Below are 17,694 nucleotides of genomic sequence, written 5' to 3'. Positions count from 1 at the left end.
CGAGCTAGATTTTACCACTGCTTGTACTGCACCTCTCCTCTGGAAAAGCACCATGTGACACTGAAGCAGGAGAAAAGCAACTTCTGGAAGTAAATAAAATTACCTGTAAAGGGAAGGTGCTTTGAGGGAATACCTTGAAACAATTGTTAAAACCATTAGAGATCCTAGCTCCTCAAAGTGTTGTCAGCAGAGAATTGGGGTGATGACTTTTTGTGGGGGAATTGTTGCATTTTTTTCCCATATATCTTCTTTGCATGACTTAGTGCATTTTGTGTTTATAAACTGTGTATCAATAAAAAAACACCCTTGCAAGCAGAAGAACTGGTCTCTGGTAACCTAGTTTAAGTATGTGCTTGCCCACTTACCTTTTTCCTCCTTTCCTTACTTTGCTTCTGTTGAACTTTTGTCTTTTCCTTGAGTGATGGTAGTTTTATCTGTAGTGTTGAAATAGCTGCAGAATTTGCCCATATCTTTTGGGGGATGATGTTCCTACTCTGTGTGGCTGACAGAATACCTGGAGCTTGTCAGTCCTCTTTGCAGCAGCTGTGTAGCTGTTCATATTTTTGGAAGGAATGGAGGGTAACCAAATCCCATTTGCCCCTGTGTTCAGAAAGCTGTTGCGTGAGGACCAACTGGAAGCCGTGACAAAGGCAGCCCAGCAGGAAGAGTTGGAGAGAAGGAAACGGCTTGAGCAGCAGCGGAAGGATTACCCAGCCTCTATACCAACTGTTCCCCTGGAGTTTCTTCCTGGTAAGCACTGGGAGATGCCAGCCAAAGCAAGAGTTTTAAGGATAGATGCTGAATGAAGAAGGTAGTGCCATGCTTGTCCATGATAGGACAAGGGGTAATGGGTTTGACTTAAAGGAAGGTAGATTCAGGCTAGATACAAGGAAGAAATGCTTTACAATGAGGGTGCTGAAACACTGGCACAGGTTATGCAGAGATGTGGTAAATGCCCCACTCCTGGAAACATTCAAGGTCAGGGTGGATTGAGCTTTGAGCAACCAGATGTAGCTGAAGATAGCCCTGTTCAGTGTGGAGGGGTTGGATTAGATGACCTTTGAAGGGTCCTTCCAACCCCAAACATTCTGTGATTCTATGCTGTACTTGGACTTTCGAGTGTAAACTCTTGGAACAGTAGTTCCAAACCTCTTGTAGGTTCAGTGTAGGCAGTTCCACTTCTGCCCTTGTTTCCTATTAAGGATACAGTGGCTGCTTGGTGAAAGGTGCCAGGTAATGTTTGTTGAAGATATTTTGACGCACATCAAGAGTGTGTAGGGGGATGCTGAAACAGATCTCTTGTCTTTCCAGCTGGTATGGGAGCTTAAATCAACAGGCTTGGCAGAAATGCCAGATCCTGTTTGTCCTGGGAATGGTCTGGTAACATGTGTGTCTGGTACTGGGGATAGTGGAGCAATAGACTGGGTGCACATATTTTGATGATGTAACCTTGGCCTTCTTGCATGTTTGGCAAGCAGTGAGTTGCAGACAGTATAAATGGTTAAGCATCACTCATGTCTTTGGGTGAATATGTTACCTTGCATTGTTTCCCAATCTGGATCCTTTTGGTGATTTAGTTTATAGCACAACTTCAAAAGGTATAAAGGGCAGAGAAGTGCAGCTGGATGTTGGGCAAGGGTAAGGAATTCTTGAGTTGGCCTCGCCTCTTGAAGAAATAGATATTTTCCCATATGTGTAAGTGTTAAAAGCACTTTTACACGTGGGAGAAGGAATAAGAGCTGTTTAAAACACTTTGGCTTATGCAGAGTAGGTTCAGCCCCAGAAGAATGTCGTTGCTTGCTGTGTCACTGCAGTGATGCTGTTTGGCCCCATTAGCCTCTCCTCCACATGGCAGCACTAAAAACATACAAACAAATGCTCTTGATCAGCAAAAGTTGTTTATGATATGTGAGATGTAATTATTACAGTGTCCCTACTAACAAAGAGCAGTTATTATCCCTTCAGCAGTTTTCTACTCTCTCTGCTGGATGAAACACAGCTTTTACTGAGACCAAAAAAAGAGAAACAAAGGGCTTTAGCATGTTGCATGGTCAGTGTGCCCCAGTCAGGGCATGAAACAGAGGGTGCCATCAGCAATGGGCTATTGTTTCAGCATATTGAGGATGGAGGAGATTGTGACCCAGGAAGCTGAGTCATAGCAGGATTGTAGACAGTGAGAGTCTGTTATGGAAAATTCCAGGACTAAGTTATTGGAGCTAAAGTGGAAGGAAATACTGTCTGGTTTCTGAACAGTTTTGTCTCCTTCCCCATTATTATGAATTACTTATTGTTTGTAATTTATGTTTGTAGAGGACATAGTTTTCAGAACAGCAGAGGCGACCCAGCTCCCCCCTCAGGTCCTGGCTGAGGAAGTGATCTGCCTCGACAGTACCAGCAGTGGCAGTGAAGATGATACTAAAGGAAAAAATAGCATTAAAGATGGTAAGTGACCAATTGCCTCAGCCTGCTCTTCTCACAATATGCTGTTTATTCAGCCACAAGTCTGTTTTCATCTGTTCAGATGCTCCAGTGGTGAATCACTTCAGACTTTTGTAGGCCTTTTGGTTTCCAATTATATGGGCAGTTCTGGCCTGTGAGTCCTAAAATGACATTTATAAAATGGCCTGTTAGGCTCTCTTGTGAATTTGTGTTTATTTCTGCTTTATAAATGCACTTGATTTTGCTCAGTGCATTGCTGAAGAATGCTTACAGGAGATGTGGCACCATTTGCTGTGTGTAAAAGGAGCATCTAAGTATTCAGATCTGCAGCAGGAAGTGGTTTTGTGTCCCTTGTCCCAAATGGATTCACCCGGACTCCTTGGTGATCCTTAGACATTATATCAATCAATAAAATTCATGTCTGGGCTTGGGAATTAAGAAGACATATGGAAGAGAATGTAAAACACTCCTAGAAATTCTCTCATGTTCTCTTTGAATCAGCCCAAGTTAATGTTCCCTGAAACATTTGGAAGCCAGGAAGCTTTCATATGCTGGTCTGAGGGGCGTGGTGTATGCCTGTATGATGTCTGCTTGTTCAGCATACATCATTAGGCCAGGGTGGAATTGCAAAAGCTGGGGGTAGCCTTATTTCCTGATAGGTTTTTTCCATTCATGATAAACCCTGACGTCAAGTCAACTTTGTCCTTATTCTCTCCTGTTTTGGTTACTTTGCAGAAGTGATTGAGCTGAGCTCAGGGGAGGATGATGCCCTCCAAATTGTGGACAGCAGTGACTCTGGCAATGAGGGGGAGGAGGATGGCAGTGAAGAGAGCAGTGGCTCTCATGTGAATGATGCCTTAAATCAGTCAGATGCTCTGGGGCAAGTCATTGTCAACATCAATCATCCACCAAATGAGGAGGACATTTTCCTGGCTCCCCAGCTTGCACGTGCAGTGAAACCTCATCAGGTAGGCTTTGTTAGCCTTGAAAATGCAATTAATTCAGGCAAGCCTGCCTGGGAGTCTCAGAAGAACTTCTTTGGTGAGCCCTGTGACTAATCTGGTTGTGGTGGTGACTGTTGTGGACAGTCAAATGATAAAACTGAACTAGAGAATGGCCAAGGCTCTGTATAACTTCAGCTGCTGTTACTATCAGACCTTTGTATATTTAGATGAACTTTTAAAAATAAAATAATATTTATAAACAAACTAATCAACCCTAATTCAGATCCTCTGGCTACAAATTAATTTTGATTTATTGATAAATTCTCAAGAAATTCTATGGACATCTAAAAGTACTGTTTTCCCTAGATTAGAGTAGTTTAATGAACTTGAAACATGCCCTTTACATTTTCATGGTCCTCATGCACTCTGTAAATCCTTACCCATCTCAGACTTTTTGTCTGCCACCATTCTAACACTTTTTCTACTTTTCTGCCTAGATTGGTGGAATCCGATTCCTTTATGACAACTTGGTTGAGTCCTTGGAGAGATTTAAAACCAGCAGTGGGTTTGGGTGTATTTTAGCACATAGTATGGGCCTGGGCAAGACCATACAGGTGATCTCTTTCTTGGATGTACTTTTTCGGCACACGGAGGCAAAGACTGTTCTTGCCATTGTACCTGTAAGTAGCCACATGAAGGGCTGGCTGAGGGGCTTCCCTACACTGCTTCTTTCTTTGCATAGAGAAGGTTGATTAGTGTCCCATCACTCATCAAGCTCTATCACATCCTTGCTGCTCTTACCCCTCTATCATACCCTGTGTTCCTGAATTTGCATGCTGTGAGCTGCTGCTTCCATCTGGGCATGCTGGGTGTCATTCCCTAATCTCATTTCTGCTCTTAAAAATCTCAAGTGACTCAATTGGGTTTTTAATTCCTCCATGGCTGACTTTTCCAGGTGAATACGCTTCAAAACTGGCTAGCAGAGTTCAACATGTGGCTCCCAGCACCTGAAAACCTTCCTGCTGATTATAACTCCAAAGAGGTCCAGCCCCGCACCTTCAAAGTCCACATCCTGAATGATGAACACAAGTAGGTGACAGTAAAAGCTTTTCTGAGCTCTTGGCTCAGGGACCTCTGCTTCTTCCTGGGACATTTTCCTTGCATGGATCAGGGCAGTGCAGTGGTCCTGGGGAATTCTCAGTTCATTAGCTGTGTCTATACACCTGCCTGTTGGTGTCTTCACCTTCTGGGTGGGATATATTTGAATCTGCTGATGCTGCTTCAGCCATGTATTTACTGTTGGCCAGGATCTGGTGTACTGTGGTGGGCTGAGTGAAGACAGTGTCTTGATCTGAACCAATTCTGAGTAGGCTGGAAGGGAAGGAAGCCTGGGGGACAGGAGCACTTAAGGAGACAACAGGGGATAAACAACTGGAAGATTACAACCATCTGCATTGGCAACTTATACTGCAAATGGTTTTTGCAGAGGCAAACTCAGCAGCTCTGTAAAAAGGGAACTCTTGAGTTCTATATACTTTTGTGCATGACAAACTTCTACACCTCAGTTCCTGTAAGGATTTGTCATTCTCAGTCCTGCTCCATGGCACATAAAAGGCTCCCCCCGCCCCACCCCATATCTGTTTGTTTCCTAAAGAAATTTCATTGTAAACCTCCGTCTGGTTTGATGTGAGAAACATGCTTTAAAATACCCATTGAAGGGGTATTTTTTCTCAAATCCAGTGATTCAACCTGATATTGGACTAAAGCTTAGAGTTTATTTGGTTGTTTTGCAGGACGACAGCTGCACGAGCAAAGGTGGTGAATGACTGGGTGACAGAAGGTGGTGTGCTGCTGATGGGATATGAGATGTACCGTCTCCTCTCACTGAAGAAGTCCTTTGCCACTGGCAGGAAGAAGAGAACAAAGAAACAAACTGGCCCTGTCATTATTGACTTGGATGAGGAAGACCGGCAGCAGGAGCTTCTGAAAGGTGAGAAGTCAGCCCTCAAGAGGGGAGAGTGTGGCCCTGCTGTCCAGCTGGCTGTCAGCTGTGGCAACACAGGGAAACAACCTATAACTTGCTTTTAGTATCACTGACATGTTAGAACTTTGCTGGGCGGGATTGTGTCTTTGGAGGCAGAAGGTTGTTGAGCTTTGTATGAGTCTTTAATTTCTTGAAAGAGCTCCAAGTAAGTGTGGAATTCAGTACACTGAACTCTGGGATTTGTCATTGTGAGATTTGCCACTCTGATTTGATGCAAGACACCCAACTTGATGCAATGCAGGTCACTGAACAGAAATCAAGAGACAGTCGTGTTTGCTCATTACCACATTTTGCTAAATCAGAACTACTGTCTAGTCAAATGTTATCTCGTGCATCAGCCTTGCTCTCTGCACCCACAGATACTGCTTTTTTGTCTTTCAGAAATACCCCTCTATTGTGTAGCTGGTGACCTTATAAAACCAGAACTTTGTCTTATTCATCTCTAACTAACACTTAATGTCCCCTGTCCTCAGGGATTGAGAAGGCTTTGTCTCGCCCCGGCCCAGACGTGGTTATTTGTGACGAAGGACACCGGATCAAGAACTGCCACGCCAGCACCTCGCAGGCACTGAAGAACATCCGCTCGCGCCGGCGGGTGGTGCTGACCGGGTACCCCCTGCAGAACAACCTCATCGAGTACTGGTGCATGGTGGACTTTGTCCGGCCTGACTTCCTGGGCTCACGGCAGGAGTTCAGCAACATGTTTGAGCGGCCCATCCTGAACGGGCAGTGCATCGACAGCACCCCCCAGGACGTGCGGCTGATGCGCTACCGCAGCCACGTTCTGCACAGCCTGCTCGAGGGCTTCGTGCAGCGGTGAGTCCAAGGGCAGCTCTCAGGGGTGTAGTCCATGCAAACAGCTCCTTCATCACAAATTACCTGGCTTGTTTGCTGAGTTTGTGCAGTGCAACTGAATTTTGATGCCTCATAGAATCATGGAATTGTTTAGGTTGGAAAAGACGTGTAAGATCATCAAGTCCAACCGTTAACCCAGCACAGCCACCACTAAAGCTTGTCCCCAGGTGCCACACCTACGAGTCTTTTAAATCTCTCCAGGATTGGTGACTCCACCACTTCCCTGAACAGCCTGTTCCAATGTCTGGCCACCCTTTCCATGAAGAAATTTTTTCCAATATCCAATCAAAACCTCCCTGGAACAATATGAAGCCATTTTCTCTCATCCCATTTTCTCTTGCCATTTGTCTTCTCTTCTTGTTATGTGGGAGAAGAGACTGTTCCCTTCCTGGATATAACCAGGTACTTGTGGAGAGAGAGGTTCCCCCAGAGCCTCCTTTACTGCAGCCTGAACCCCCTCAGCTGTTCCTCATCAGACTTGTGCTCCAGACCCTTCCCCAGCACTGTTGCCTGAATCTGGACATGCCCCAGCACCTCACTGTCTTGTAGTGAGGGACCCAAAACAGAACCCAAGATTTAAGGTGGGGCCTCACCAATGCTGAGTACAGGGAGAGGTCCACTGCCATGGCCTGCTGGCCACGCTATAAAGTTGGTTTGCTTTGGTACCACAGACTCTGGTAACAGAGAACTACACCTCTAGCTGCCCTGGAGTGACCTCAGGTTTATTTTGATGGCTTAATAGCCAATTTGGATGTGTGCTTTGTGACATCCTTGTCTTAGAATCTGAAAGTGTTTTGTGAAAGTGTTAAGGAAAGTCACAGTGACTCCACCACTCTGGAAACAAATCAGCATTTTTTTCTCAGATGAGGATTCTAAGATGCTGGTCTGGAGTGTCTTAATCATTAGCAGAGCTGAAAATAGACTTTATGCCTTATTTCTGGTTTTCAGCTACCATGGAAAACAGGACTTTCATCACCCTGTTAACTCTGTGACCTGTGCTAGAAGATTGTAATGTTTGAGATCTTTGTAATTATGTTTACAATTGGTATTTGGTTGCAGGGAGAGTATCTCAGAAGTGTCATGCATTAGAGAAACATACAATTTAGAGGTCCTTCTTCCTGCAGCTGGGTGGGCAAGAAGTCAAAATCTTTCCCTACACACAGCCACAGGGAGATCCTAATGGGAAATTCCCTTCCCCTGTATTTATCTCACTCTTCTTATTTCCTCCACAGGCGAGGCCACAACGTGCTGAAGGTTCAGCTCCCATCTAAGGAAGAGCACGTCATTCTGGTACGTCTGTCCAAGATCCAGCGGGCCCTTTACACGGAGTTCATGAACCGGTTCCGGGATGCTGGCAACAGTGGCTGGCTGGGGCTGAACCCACTCAAAGCTTTCTGTGTCTGTTGTAAGGTATGTTTTGACAGAAGATGTAAAGAAAGATTCTAATCTGTTGGGGAAAGGGGAATATAAGTCAAAAGAGGAGGTAAAAGTGTGGTTGGCCAGGGACATCATCTCTACCCAGAGTGCTCTGCAGTGGTTCAACAGTATTGTTATCTTTGTTTTCAGAACTGGGATGCAGGGATGTTAAATGTCTCTTTCAAACTGCAAGAAACCTGCTGGCATCAGCTGAAACAATCTGGGCTGATACCTTAAACTGCATAACTGTACCTGCTTAGTGCAATCAGGCAGCTTTCTCTGCCTTTGTGCTGTGTGGGGTGCACAGTGACCTCCTGGTTTGTTCTCAAGGAAACAATTGGACACATTTAAACATATGAGAGCCAGAAGAAGTATTAGTTCTTTTCTTTGAATAGCTGTGGGAGCTTTCAGGTCACAATCATTGGCAAGCATCAGACCGGTGCAGGTCTAACCACTTCCTTTCTTTATCCCTTCAGATCTGGAACCATCCAGATGTGTTGTATGAAGCTCTGCAAAAGGAGAATCTGGCAAACGAGCAGGATTTGGATGTGGATGATCTTAGCACAGCAAGCAGTAATTCCCGCTGCCAGCCTCAGGGAATTAAAGTTAAAACAGAAAGTAATGCTTTGGCATCACCAGTTGGAGAAGCTACTAACAGCAAGTTCCTCCAGAGTGTTGGCTTCAACCCTTTCCAGGAGAGAGCAAATCAGGTTGTAACTTATGAGTGGGTGAGTGTCACTGCTGGAAAACTCTTCATCTGGGGAGTCTGAAAGACTGGACAGTTTTCTGAAGCAGAGCAAAGAGAAGACTCCTCTGTTTGAGTTGTAGGTTTCTCCTATGTTCTCTTTACCACAGAGCATCTTGATAAGCAGAACTGCATGGTGCTAGGAAGGGTTTGTGACTCTCAGGAGGTAAAAGTGCAGGCAGCACTCTTATATCATTGTTCTCATCTGACCAAAAAGGCTGTGGACTTTGTTATTCTAAATAAAGGTGTTAGGGTGAAGTTTGGTCTAAATAAGAGGGTGGTAAATCTAGAAGGATGGAGGAAAGCTCTTGAAATGAAAGAGTCATGAGAGGTTGAGAGGACAGCGAGAACTTCTTCATTCATGGAAGGAGTTTGTCATTTGGAGCTTCTGGAATGGGAGGTAGCAGCAGTAGTTGGGAGTAGCTTGGTCACCTCAAGCAACTGGATGTAAATAACCTCGTTGCCATGATTTATTTCTCTCACCTTGAGACAGGGAACTAAACAGGGAATGAGCAACTCCACCTGTAATAGTCTCCCGTTTCTTGGTAGGCCAAAGACATCCTGTGTGATTACCAGACGGGAGTCCTGGAGAACTCACCCAAGATGGTGTTACTTTTCCACCTAATTGAGGAAAGTGTGAAGCTTGGAGACAAGATCTTGGTCTTCAGGTAAGCAGAGTATCGCCAACTGATCCTACAGTCATTAAATACTGGAGTAGTTGGATCATCCCTGGTACTAGGAGGTTTTTACAGAGGATGAATGGTGTGGCAGCTCCCCTTTTTTCTCCTTTGTTGTATTAATGTGGATTTTTATCTGTGGATAAAACTTCTGCCACTGTCACATTTACTAGTGAGGGGTGTGCTGCACAAACAGGGTTTGACAACCATCAGCACTGTCATGGTTGGGGAAGGGTTCTGATACTCCGCTTCTGCTGCTGGGGGACTTTTTCCTGAACACAGATCTTGGTTTTGCAGCCAGAGCTTGTCCACCTTATCTGTCATTGAAGAGTTTTTGGCAAAGAGACCGATGCCAAGTCCTCCAGGCTCAGATGGAGGAGTTCACAACTGGGTCCGAAACATCAACTACTACAGTGAGTGCATCCAGTCCTCCTCTCTTTTGTTGTGACACTGTTTGATCATATGAAGGACTAATTCCTGAAAGTTGCCCACCATCTTCTTTTAGTTGTCTTTGGGTGTGAAAATGCTCTGCTGAAGCATTCTTCTGATGAACCTCTTTCAGACTTCTTACTTTAGTTGTTTTGGAAGGCACTGTCAGTTGGATAGCAGCTAAGCAGTAATTTCCAAATCCTCTTTTGACATCTTACTTAGAAGATGTTAGACATCTTTGACATCTCACTTACACACTACTGCTTTTTTTAAGTTGCAAAAGATACTTTTTGCTTCCTGTTGGCTATTTGCTAGATCTTGCTTCCAAAACCAGAATCACTGTGAAATGCTTTCACTTGCTCAAGGCTGTGAATTCCTCTCCCTTATTCCCCAGCTTTAAATCTTTTTCTGGTGTGGGTTGTTGCTTTGTGTGGCTACTTTGCAGGCCAGGACTGAGAAGAGTGGTGGATATGGTGTTCCTGATTTTTGCAGAGCTGCCAGAAGCAAGCTGCTGCTCAGGAACAGAGACATGACACCCCCTGCACTCCTTAACACCAGCACTCTCTGTGCTCAGGTCTAGTTTCTAGGGGTTTGCCAAAACCTTTAGAATTTTGCTTTCTCTTGATTCCTGGAGCTTCCTGCATACATGAGGCCTTTGTTCCTACTTGCTATCCACCTACTTGCTATCCACCTTGCCTAAAGCAGAGCCTTAAAGGGCTAGATGTGTTGTAGTGCTCCTAGGTCTGGCCTTGACAAGCTTGAGTAATGTTTACTTGATCTTTCAGTTGATCAGGTCCCAACCTGGCTGGCTGCATTGCACCTGCCTTTTTGGGCATATTACAGGTACAGAGTGGTCCAGTTGAGATCCTGGAGTACAACTTGAATTGGTTTGGAACCAGTTTCAAAGCTCAGTGTTTGGAAAGTGGGTTTGTTCTGATAGAAATGCCCCAAACGTACAGAACTTTTACATGTATCTTTAATTCCTTTGTCAGGACTGGATGGCAGCACCTCTGCCTCAGAAAGGGAACGGCTGATTAACCAGTTCAATGATCCCAGCAATGCCTCTGTTTGGCTCTTCCTTTTGTCCACACGGTGAGTTGGCTGCAGCAGAAGGGCACGGGGGAGGACTCATACCAATGTTCTGGATGCATGTGGCTTTTCAGTTCTTAACTTCTTCTGTAATGTGCTCGCCATGGTATGATAGTGCCATCTGCTTCTGAATTCCCTAGGGATGTAGGATTTCAGCCTTAGGCCTCTGCAACAGCTTAATAGTCTTGGAAACCAAATGGGTTTAAAGTTTGACTGGAGGAAACTTTCCATAGACCCTTTATGGATTGTTGGCTGTGATGGTTGTCCCTGCCTGGAAGTTTTGAAAATTGACCAGGACAGCAGTTTGAAATTTGCCTTAATTTTCCAGTGCTGGGTGTTTGGGTGTGAACCTCATTGGAGCAAACAGAGTGGTGGTGTTTGATGCCTCCTGGAACCCATGCCACGATGCCCAGGCCGTGTGCCGGGTGTACCGCTATGGGCAGAAGAAGCCGTGCCACATCTACAGACTGGTGTCTGATTACACCCTGGAGAAGAAGATCTATGACCGCCAGATCTCCAAGCAGGGCATGTCAGGTGAGTGTGGATGAACACAACGTTCCACTCTCAGCTTTCACTCCTCTTAGCTCCTGTGAGTCCTGTTTCTGTGGGTTTTGTAACTTCTTTTTTCAAGGTTGAAAAACAGACAAAGAGGTGACAGGCACCATCCCAGGGCTGTGTTTGATGTTTGAGTTGGCAGTGAATTGGGATCCTGTAAGAAAGTCATGATGATAGAGCCAGCATCCTGCAGCAAGGCTGTGGTCCCAGTCCACTGCTGTGCCATTTACTTCCCCTGCTCCTCTTCTGGTTACTGCAACAGACTGGAGACACAGAGGGTTGCTCATCCTGTTTTCCCCTCTGCCTGGATATTGCTTATCTTAAACTGGGTGTTACTACTTAAATAGCTCTGTATCTCCATTTTCCTGCAGTAAGAGAGGGAAAATAGCTAAATTAAAGCATATATTGACACCTTTGACTGTTAATGCTTGCTTAGGTGCCAAGAATAATTAATTCATTGTGGTTCTGACCTGCCTTTGTACCATAAGTATCTTTTGTGCTGGCTTGTTCCAGTTGTCAAGCTGCTCTCATAGAATGTGCAGCTGAGGGTTGTGGTGACCCAAAGAGAGCTCTATGTCCTTCTTTGCTCAAAACTCCAGAGGCAGCAGTCCAGCGTGATCAGCTCAGTTTGCTGTTGTGCACTGAGGTAGAGTCTCCTGGCAGCTGGCCTGGCTCCCAGGAGAGTCCTGGATAGAGGTGTTTTCTCCATGTGCTCCCATTTGACCTTTGTGCAGGAGGGAATGTTCAAGGAAAATATTCAGGCTCTTGTGAGTGAGGGAATGTGGCTGCTTTTCTGAGCTTTCCACTTTAGTACATAGTTATTAATTTGAGCCTTTTTGGTGGGATTTGTGGGAGAACACATACTGATGTGGCAGCAGTTCTGTCCCAGGATGGGTATGTTTATAGCCTTGTTAACGTGAGATGGGACACTATCCATAACTAGTTTTGTGTTCCTGTTTGTCAGGAGCTTGGTGACCTGCACAGCTTTGCTGTGCAGTCTGGAACACAGGCACTTGTCAGCCTGACTTGGTCAAACAGGCTCAGCTCTGAACACGATGACTTTTCTCCTTGCCCTGACATTTACAGAATATTTCTGGGGATTGTGTAGATTGCAGGGAGAGAGCTGTATTAGGACAGAAGTGTAGGAAGGGCAACAGGCAAGCAGTGCTGATCTCTTCCCTTGTCTGCTCACTCCTTTTGCTCTCTTTTCCAGATCGGGTGGTGGATGATCTGAACCCAGTGCTGAACTTCACTCGACGGGAGGTGGAGAACCTGCTGCATTTTGTGGAAGAAGAATCTGACCCTGCTCAGCTCTCCCTCAATCCGAGCAAGATGAAGGAGTCTGTTCTACAATTAGCCTGTCTCAAGTATCCTCACCTCATCACCAAGGTAAGACTAACCTGTTTCTTTTCTGGCACTGCCCTGCACAGGCAGGAGTGGGCCTGGAGGAGTCTGGCAGTGTGATGGGGCCATGGTGGCAAGAAGGATGCACCTAGGTGCTGGTGGGAATAGGCAGAAAATTCTCTAGAGAGGACCCAAAGATCCCTGCCATTCCCTGTGATATTTTCCTCTCATCTAGAAACACCTCTTTCCTGTACAGGCTTGGGGGCAGGTTGTCAGGCACCCCTTCTTCAACTTTGTGCTGGGTGTGAAGGTGGCAGTGGAATATCACAGCTTCCTGCCAGCTCTTCTCCTGGGGTGACTTTAAACCAAAGCTGGGACAGGCAGCACTGGCCTGTGCTGTCAGGAGAGTCACTGGCAGGGTGGTGCTGCAGAGTGGGCCTGTGCCAGGTGCTGTGGGGCTCTGGGGGCTGTGTGACATCGTGGCAAGCTCCGTACTTGTGCTCTTAGCTTGGCCAAAACTCCTGGTTTTTGCTGTGTGCTCGTGTTAAGTGATGGCCTTGGTTGGGCAGGTGATGGCATTAGCTGGCTGTCACCCTTCAAGATGAGCCTTGGGCACATCCACAGCGGTGCCCCCACTCGTGCTTTGCCATGGCGAGCTCTGCCAACCTGGGAAGGAGACAGGCTGCGGCAGGAGCGGGCGCTCCCGTTGGGGGTGTGCTGGTTCCCTCTTGTGGTGTGTGGGTGCCAGAACCGCGGTGCTGTGGGGTTGCAGGAGCCTTTTCAGCACGAGTCACTGCTGATCGACCGGAAGGAGCACAAGCTGACCAAGGCAGAGAAGAAGGCAGCCAAGAAGAGCTATGAGGAGGAAAAGCGAGCATCCGTCCCCTACACCCGGCCGTCCTACGCACAGTATTACCCAGCCAGTGACCAGAGTCTGACAAGCATCCCTGCCTTTAGCCAGAGGAACTGGTGAGCACCTGCCCCTTCCCTTCTCCCCATACTGTAGCCATGAAATGAAGGGGCAGATGATGCTTACCACTGTGGGGCGGATGCTGCACTCTCCTCCCTCCTCTCTCACTAGGCGACCAGCCCTCAAGGGTGAGGACAAACCAGTGGCAAGTGTCCGCCCAGTTCAGTCCACCCCCATTCCAATGATGCCCCGGCATGTCCCCATGGGTGGTGCAGGATCAACCTCAAGTTCCAACCCTGCTGTCAACTTTCCCATCAACTATCTACAGCGAGCTGGTGTCTTTGTGCAGAAGATTGTTACCACCACAGGTGAGTTGCTACTGCTCAAAGTGGATTGGGTCATGGATGCCCATGGTGAACTGAGAATCAGGGTGAGTTGTACATGCCCATGTGGGCTGTGGGCAGATGGGCATCAGAGGCAAAGATACTGTCTCTCTGCATTTGAGTGGTTCCTCTGTGCCTGGAGGACTTTCCCTGCAGGTACACAAGAGTCATGGGCCTGGTGGATTGTTGGGAGTGAACTTTCCCGGATAGCACGTGCAGTACTATTGCTGGTGGTTCTGGAGATGCTGTGCCAGGACAACATGGCTTTAGCTTTCTTGGAGCCTCTGCTGCCTTCTTGTGCTGCTTAGAAGTAAACCCAGGGCTTGCTTATAGCACAGCACACAGGAGAGACAATTGCACTGCAAAAAATGGGGTTGGTGGTGCATCTGCCCTCTCCTGGCTGTGGCTGACATGTACTTTAATGGCCACTATTCTGTTTCTTTCCCCACTGCCAGATATTGTGATTCCGGGTACAAATACATCCACTGATGTACAAGCTAGAATCAGTGCTGGCGAGAGCATCCACATCATTCGAGGGACAAAAGGTAATTCTGTCCTGCTAAGACTTGTGGATAGGGTCCTAGCCAGTGCTAATTAGCAGAGAAAATTATGTAAAGGCATGAATCAATCCCTTGAGAAAAAAAGAACCAAGAAGGGAAGGAGGTCTTGAGTTTGCAGTGACTCTGTTGCAGCCCATGCTCTGAGTGTGCTGATGCTGCCTGGCTGTTGCAGCTGTGGCTGCTTCTGTCCCTGAGAGGAACTGTTGAACTTTGTGGCTCAGTTTTTCCTTCTCACAACACTCACTTCAAGTCCTGAGGCAGCCACACACTTCCTGGTTCTCCCAGAGCAGACTCTGTTTCAAGTGTGAAGTTCCACATTTCCCACTGGCAGCACACTGGAAGGGGGTGATCTCCAGTCTAGGAAAGCTGAAAGGGTGAAAGAGGAGGGTGAGGAAGGGGCTAAAAGCCCTCCACTGGGCCTATGCAGCACTGCTGTCCTATTCTTGCCCAAGGAAACTTGCAGGCTCATAGATCCAGGTTCTCAACTGAGACTGGAATTGTAATGAAGTTTTGAATGAAGTTGTCCTGCCTCTGTTCCAGGGACGTATATCCGGACCAGCGACGGTCGGATTTTTGCCATACGGACCACTGGGAAGCCAAAGGGCAATGAAGACCGTCGGACAGCTGCCTCAGGTAGGGGCTTGTGGGTGCTGTGTGGGGCTTGCACATGTGCTTTCCTACTGGAGTGTCTGGGGCAGCATTCCCTGGTGTATTCCATCAAGTCTGTGTTTAGAGCTCACCCCGCCATATCCCCAAGATACTTCCACCTTCCTTTCCACTGTTGCCTCTTGGCCCGCGGGTTTTTCTCTGAGGTCGCGTTTCTCACCTGCCCCATCTCCTTGTTTGCAGGCTCCCAGAGCTCTTCCCTGGAGTCCACAAGCAATGGCAGACACAGTGCCTCATCCCCGCAGCTCCCCAGCGCGGAGGAGCTCACTCGGCCCATCTCCCCCGACAGCCCCGAGATCATCAGCGAGCTGCAGCAGTACGCGGAGGCGGCGGCCGCGCGCGAGTCCCGCCACAGCTCTCCCAGCAGCACGGCGCTGCAGGGCCACGCTGCCCGCACGGACACCGCGCCCGGCGCCGCCGCCCGAGGAGCCGAGCAGCGCCTGGGGGGTCACTGCATGGCTCCCTCCGTGTCCTCGGCCCTGCCAGCCACCAGCCAGCACGGCGATGCCCACCCGGTGTTGGACTTACGGGGCAACAAGCGCAAGTCGACGTCGCCATCGGCTCCGGAGGAGCAGTCCCGGAGGCAGCAGAAGAAGCGCCAGTTGCCATCGTCCACGCAGCCGTACGAACACGGGTACCCCGTCTCTGGTGGGTTCACCATGCCTCCTGTCTCTTTAAACCACAACCTAACCCATCCATTTGCCTCCCAGCCAGGAAACTCCTTGTACATGGGCACTGGCTCCTCTTATTACCAGCTGCCCAATTTACTCCCAGACCCTCATCTGGTGTTCCCTGTGACTACTGACCCTCTGCTGACAGCCGGCACCGCCAGCTCTTCTGCTGCTACCTCAGCCACCGCCAGCGTCCCCTCATTCATGCTAAACCCTTCTCTGGCAGGGGTGCTGCCCAATTACTCGCTTCCCTTCACACAGTCACTCCTGCCCGAGCCCAGGATGTTCGCTCCTTTCCCAGCCCCCGTCTTGCCTAGCAGCCTTCCCAGGAGCATGGCATCTGCCTACCCTGGCTACATGTCCCCTCACTCGGGCTACCCAGCTGGGGGTCTCCTTCGGTCCCAGGTGCCTCAGTTTGAACCCCAGGAGGTCCCAGAGGTGGGATGCAGCTCTAATGACGAGGACAAAGACGACGATGTCATAGAGATCACAGGGAAATAAAAAGGCCCAGCTCCTGCTCGGTCTCAGCTCTGCCAGGAGGCAAAAGTTGCAGGACCTTTTTGGGAGTCAGGATTTTCCCTCTGGGCCACGGCAGTGGGTGGAGAAGGATGCGAAGGGTGTGGCGTGGGGGTGGTTTTGTTCTTTTCGTTTGGTTTTGTTGTTTTTTAGCTGTCAAGGATAAGAATTGTATTAGGGGCTGGGAGATGGGAGAGGGATAGGGTGGACCTTTGAGAGCTGGGGGAGCAAGAGCCGGGGAGGAGGGAAGCAGCAATGCAAACTGTAGGAGTGCCTCCCCCCACGCTCTGTCTGTCTGTCTGTCTCTGTTCTCTGTCTTGTCTGGCCGTGGAGGCTTGGTGTTGTGAGTCACTGCCCTTCTCAGGCCTGGAGGTGCAGGCTTGACTGCTGGCAGGGCCGAGCTCCCTCTCACATGAACTGCCTTATCTGTGAACTTCTCTCACTGCGAGAGGGGTGGGCCGGGGGTGACTCCACCAGACTCCACCTTTGTTGGGGACAAAGTGTTTTTAATGGGGAGGGAGTGGGGAGGCATCTACATTGTGTATGTTGGGGCAGGGAGGGAGGGGATTGATGTCAAATAAAAGAAGAAAGAAAAGAAAAAAATATAAAAAAAAAAGAAAATACCCCACAATTTGTCACCCTCTTCAAATTCACATGAGACTAGTGTGAGTGGAGGGCTCCAGGCAGGCTCCTGTGCTAGGGCTCTGGTGGGGGGCTCCCCCAAGCCCTTCTGGAGGGCCCCATCCAAGGTAGGTTGGCCCTGTGAGTCTGATGCCACCTCTATGTGCTAGGCCAGATGAGTGGAGTGCAGCAATGCCACATGTCTTGGTGGCCATCAGAGGGGAATCCTGCTGACTTCCCTGTATCCTGCCAGGCTGTGTGAAGGCCACGTCTCATCCTGCTGTGGCCCACCAGATCCAGGGATGGGTGGGCTCGCTGCTGCTTCTGAACAGCACCAGGCAGTGGAGAAGGTTGGGAGGGGATGCTGGACCAGTGCCAGTTGCTGTTGAATCTGTGACTGGAGAGACTTTCCCCTGCACAGAATCTCTACATTAATTTATTTCATGAAGGCATAATATTTATTGTCTGGGGGAGTCTTTCTTTCTACTTTTAAATTAATTTCCATATAAAAAAAATAAAAAGCTGGCCTCCATCATGCAGTGGTCGCTTGTTGGGTTGTCTGTGTGGGGACAGAAGCAGATGGTTGACCAAAGCCTAGCCTAGGAGCAGGGCCTACTGTGGAGGTGGCCTGTGGCTGACCTGGGTGGCACCGGTTGGATGTGTTTCAGCAGGACATTCTGCCAGAGCAGGAGCTGCTCTGGATGCTGAGCAGCTGGAGGGAAGATGGAATCCTCTTGTCATGGGGCAGGTGGAGGAGCACATGTGGAAGCCTCCTGTGCTCATTCCCAGTGAGAAGAAGGAGAGCTGTGAGGTGTGTGGAGCTGGGAAAA

General features: G+C 48.2%; 1 protein-coding gene across 3 annotated transcripts in view; it reads left to right on the top strand.

Moving 5' to 3' along the window:
- Positions 1 to 17,694, top strand: part of RAD54L2 (RAD54 like 2) — a 68,750-nt gene that overhangs the window by 47,709 nt on the left and 3,347 nt on the right. For 2 of the 3 annotated variants that reach the window (XM_036390775.2, XM_036390776.2), the window contains 19 exons: positions 611 to 750; positions 2,311 to 2,442; positions 3,175 to 3,407; positions 3,881 to 4,063; positions 4,339 to 4,472; positions 5,177 to 5,373; positions 5,901 to 6,243; positions 7,515 to 7,692; positions 8,175 to 8,426; positions 8,993 to 9,111; positions 9,418 to 9,533; positions 10,542 to 10,641; positions 10,967 to 11,172; positions 12,407 to 12,582; positions 13,310 to 13,506; positions 13,619 to 13,815; positions 14,286 to 14,375; positions 14,931 to 15,023; positions 15,240 to 16,263. In XM_036390775.2, coding sequence (XP_036246668.1) covers positions 611 to 750; positions 2,311 to 2,442; positions 3,175 to 3,407; positions 3,881 to 4,063; positions 4,339 to 4,472; positions 5,177 to 5,373; positions 5,901 to 6,243; positions 7,515 to 7,692; positions 8,175 to 8,426; positions 8,993 to 9,111; positions 9,418 to 9,533; positions 10,542 to 10,641; positions 10,967 to 11,172; positions 12,407 to 12,582; positions 13,310 to 13,506; positions 13,619 to 13,815; positions 14,286 to 14,375; positions 14,931 to 15,023; positions 15,240 to 16,228 — 4,075 coding nt within the window. In that variant the 3' untranslated portion in view covers positions 16,229 to 16,263. Of the gene's footprint in view, positions 1 to 610; positions 751 to 2,310; positions 2,443 to 3,174; positions 3,408 to 3,880; positions 4,064 to 4,338; positions 4,473 to 5,176; positions 5,374 to 5,900; positions 6,244 to 7,514; positions 7,693 to 8,174; positions 8,427 to 8,992; positions 9,112 to 9,417; positions 9,534 to 10,541; positions 10,642 to 10,966; positions 11,173 to 12,406; positions 12,583 to 13,309; positions 13,507 to 13,618; positions 13,816 to 14,285; positions 14,376 to 14,930; positions 15,024 to 15,239; positions 16,264 to 17,694 lie in introns of those variants that run through there. The other variant, XM_036390777.2, reaches the window with a different exon arrangement.

The sequence above is a fragment of the Molothrus ater genome, chromosome 11 (assembly GCF_012460135.2).
Source record: "Molothrus ater isolate BHLD 08-10-18 breed brown headed cowbird chromosome 11, BPBGC_Mater_1.1, whole genome shotgun sequence".
Taxonomy (NCBI): Eukaryota; Metazoa; Chordata; class Aves; order Passeriformes; family Icteridae; genus Molothrus; species Molothrus ater.
Note: the sequence above shows the minus strand (reverse complement) of the source record. Positions and strands in the feature narration are given on the sequence as shown.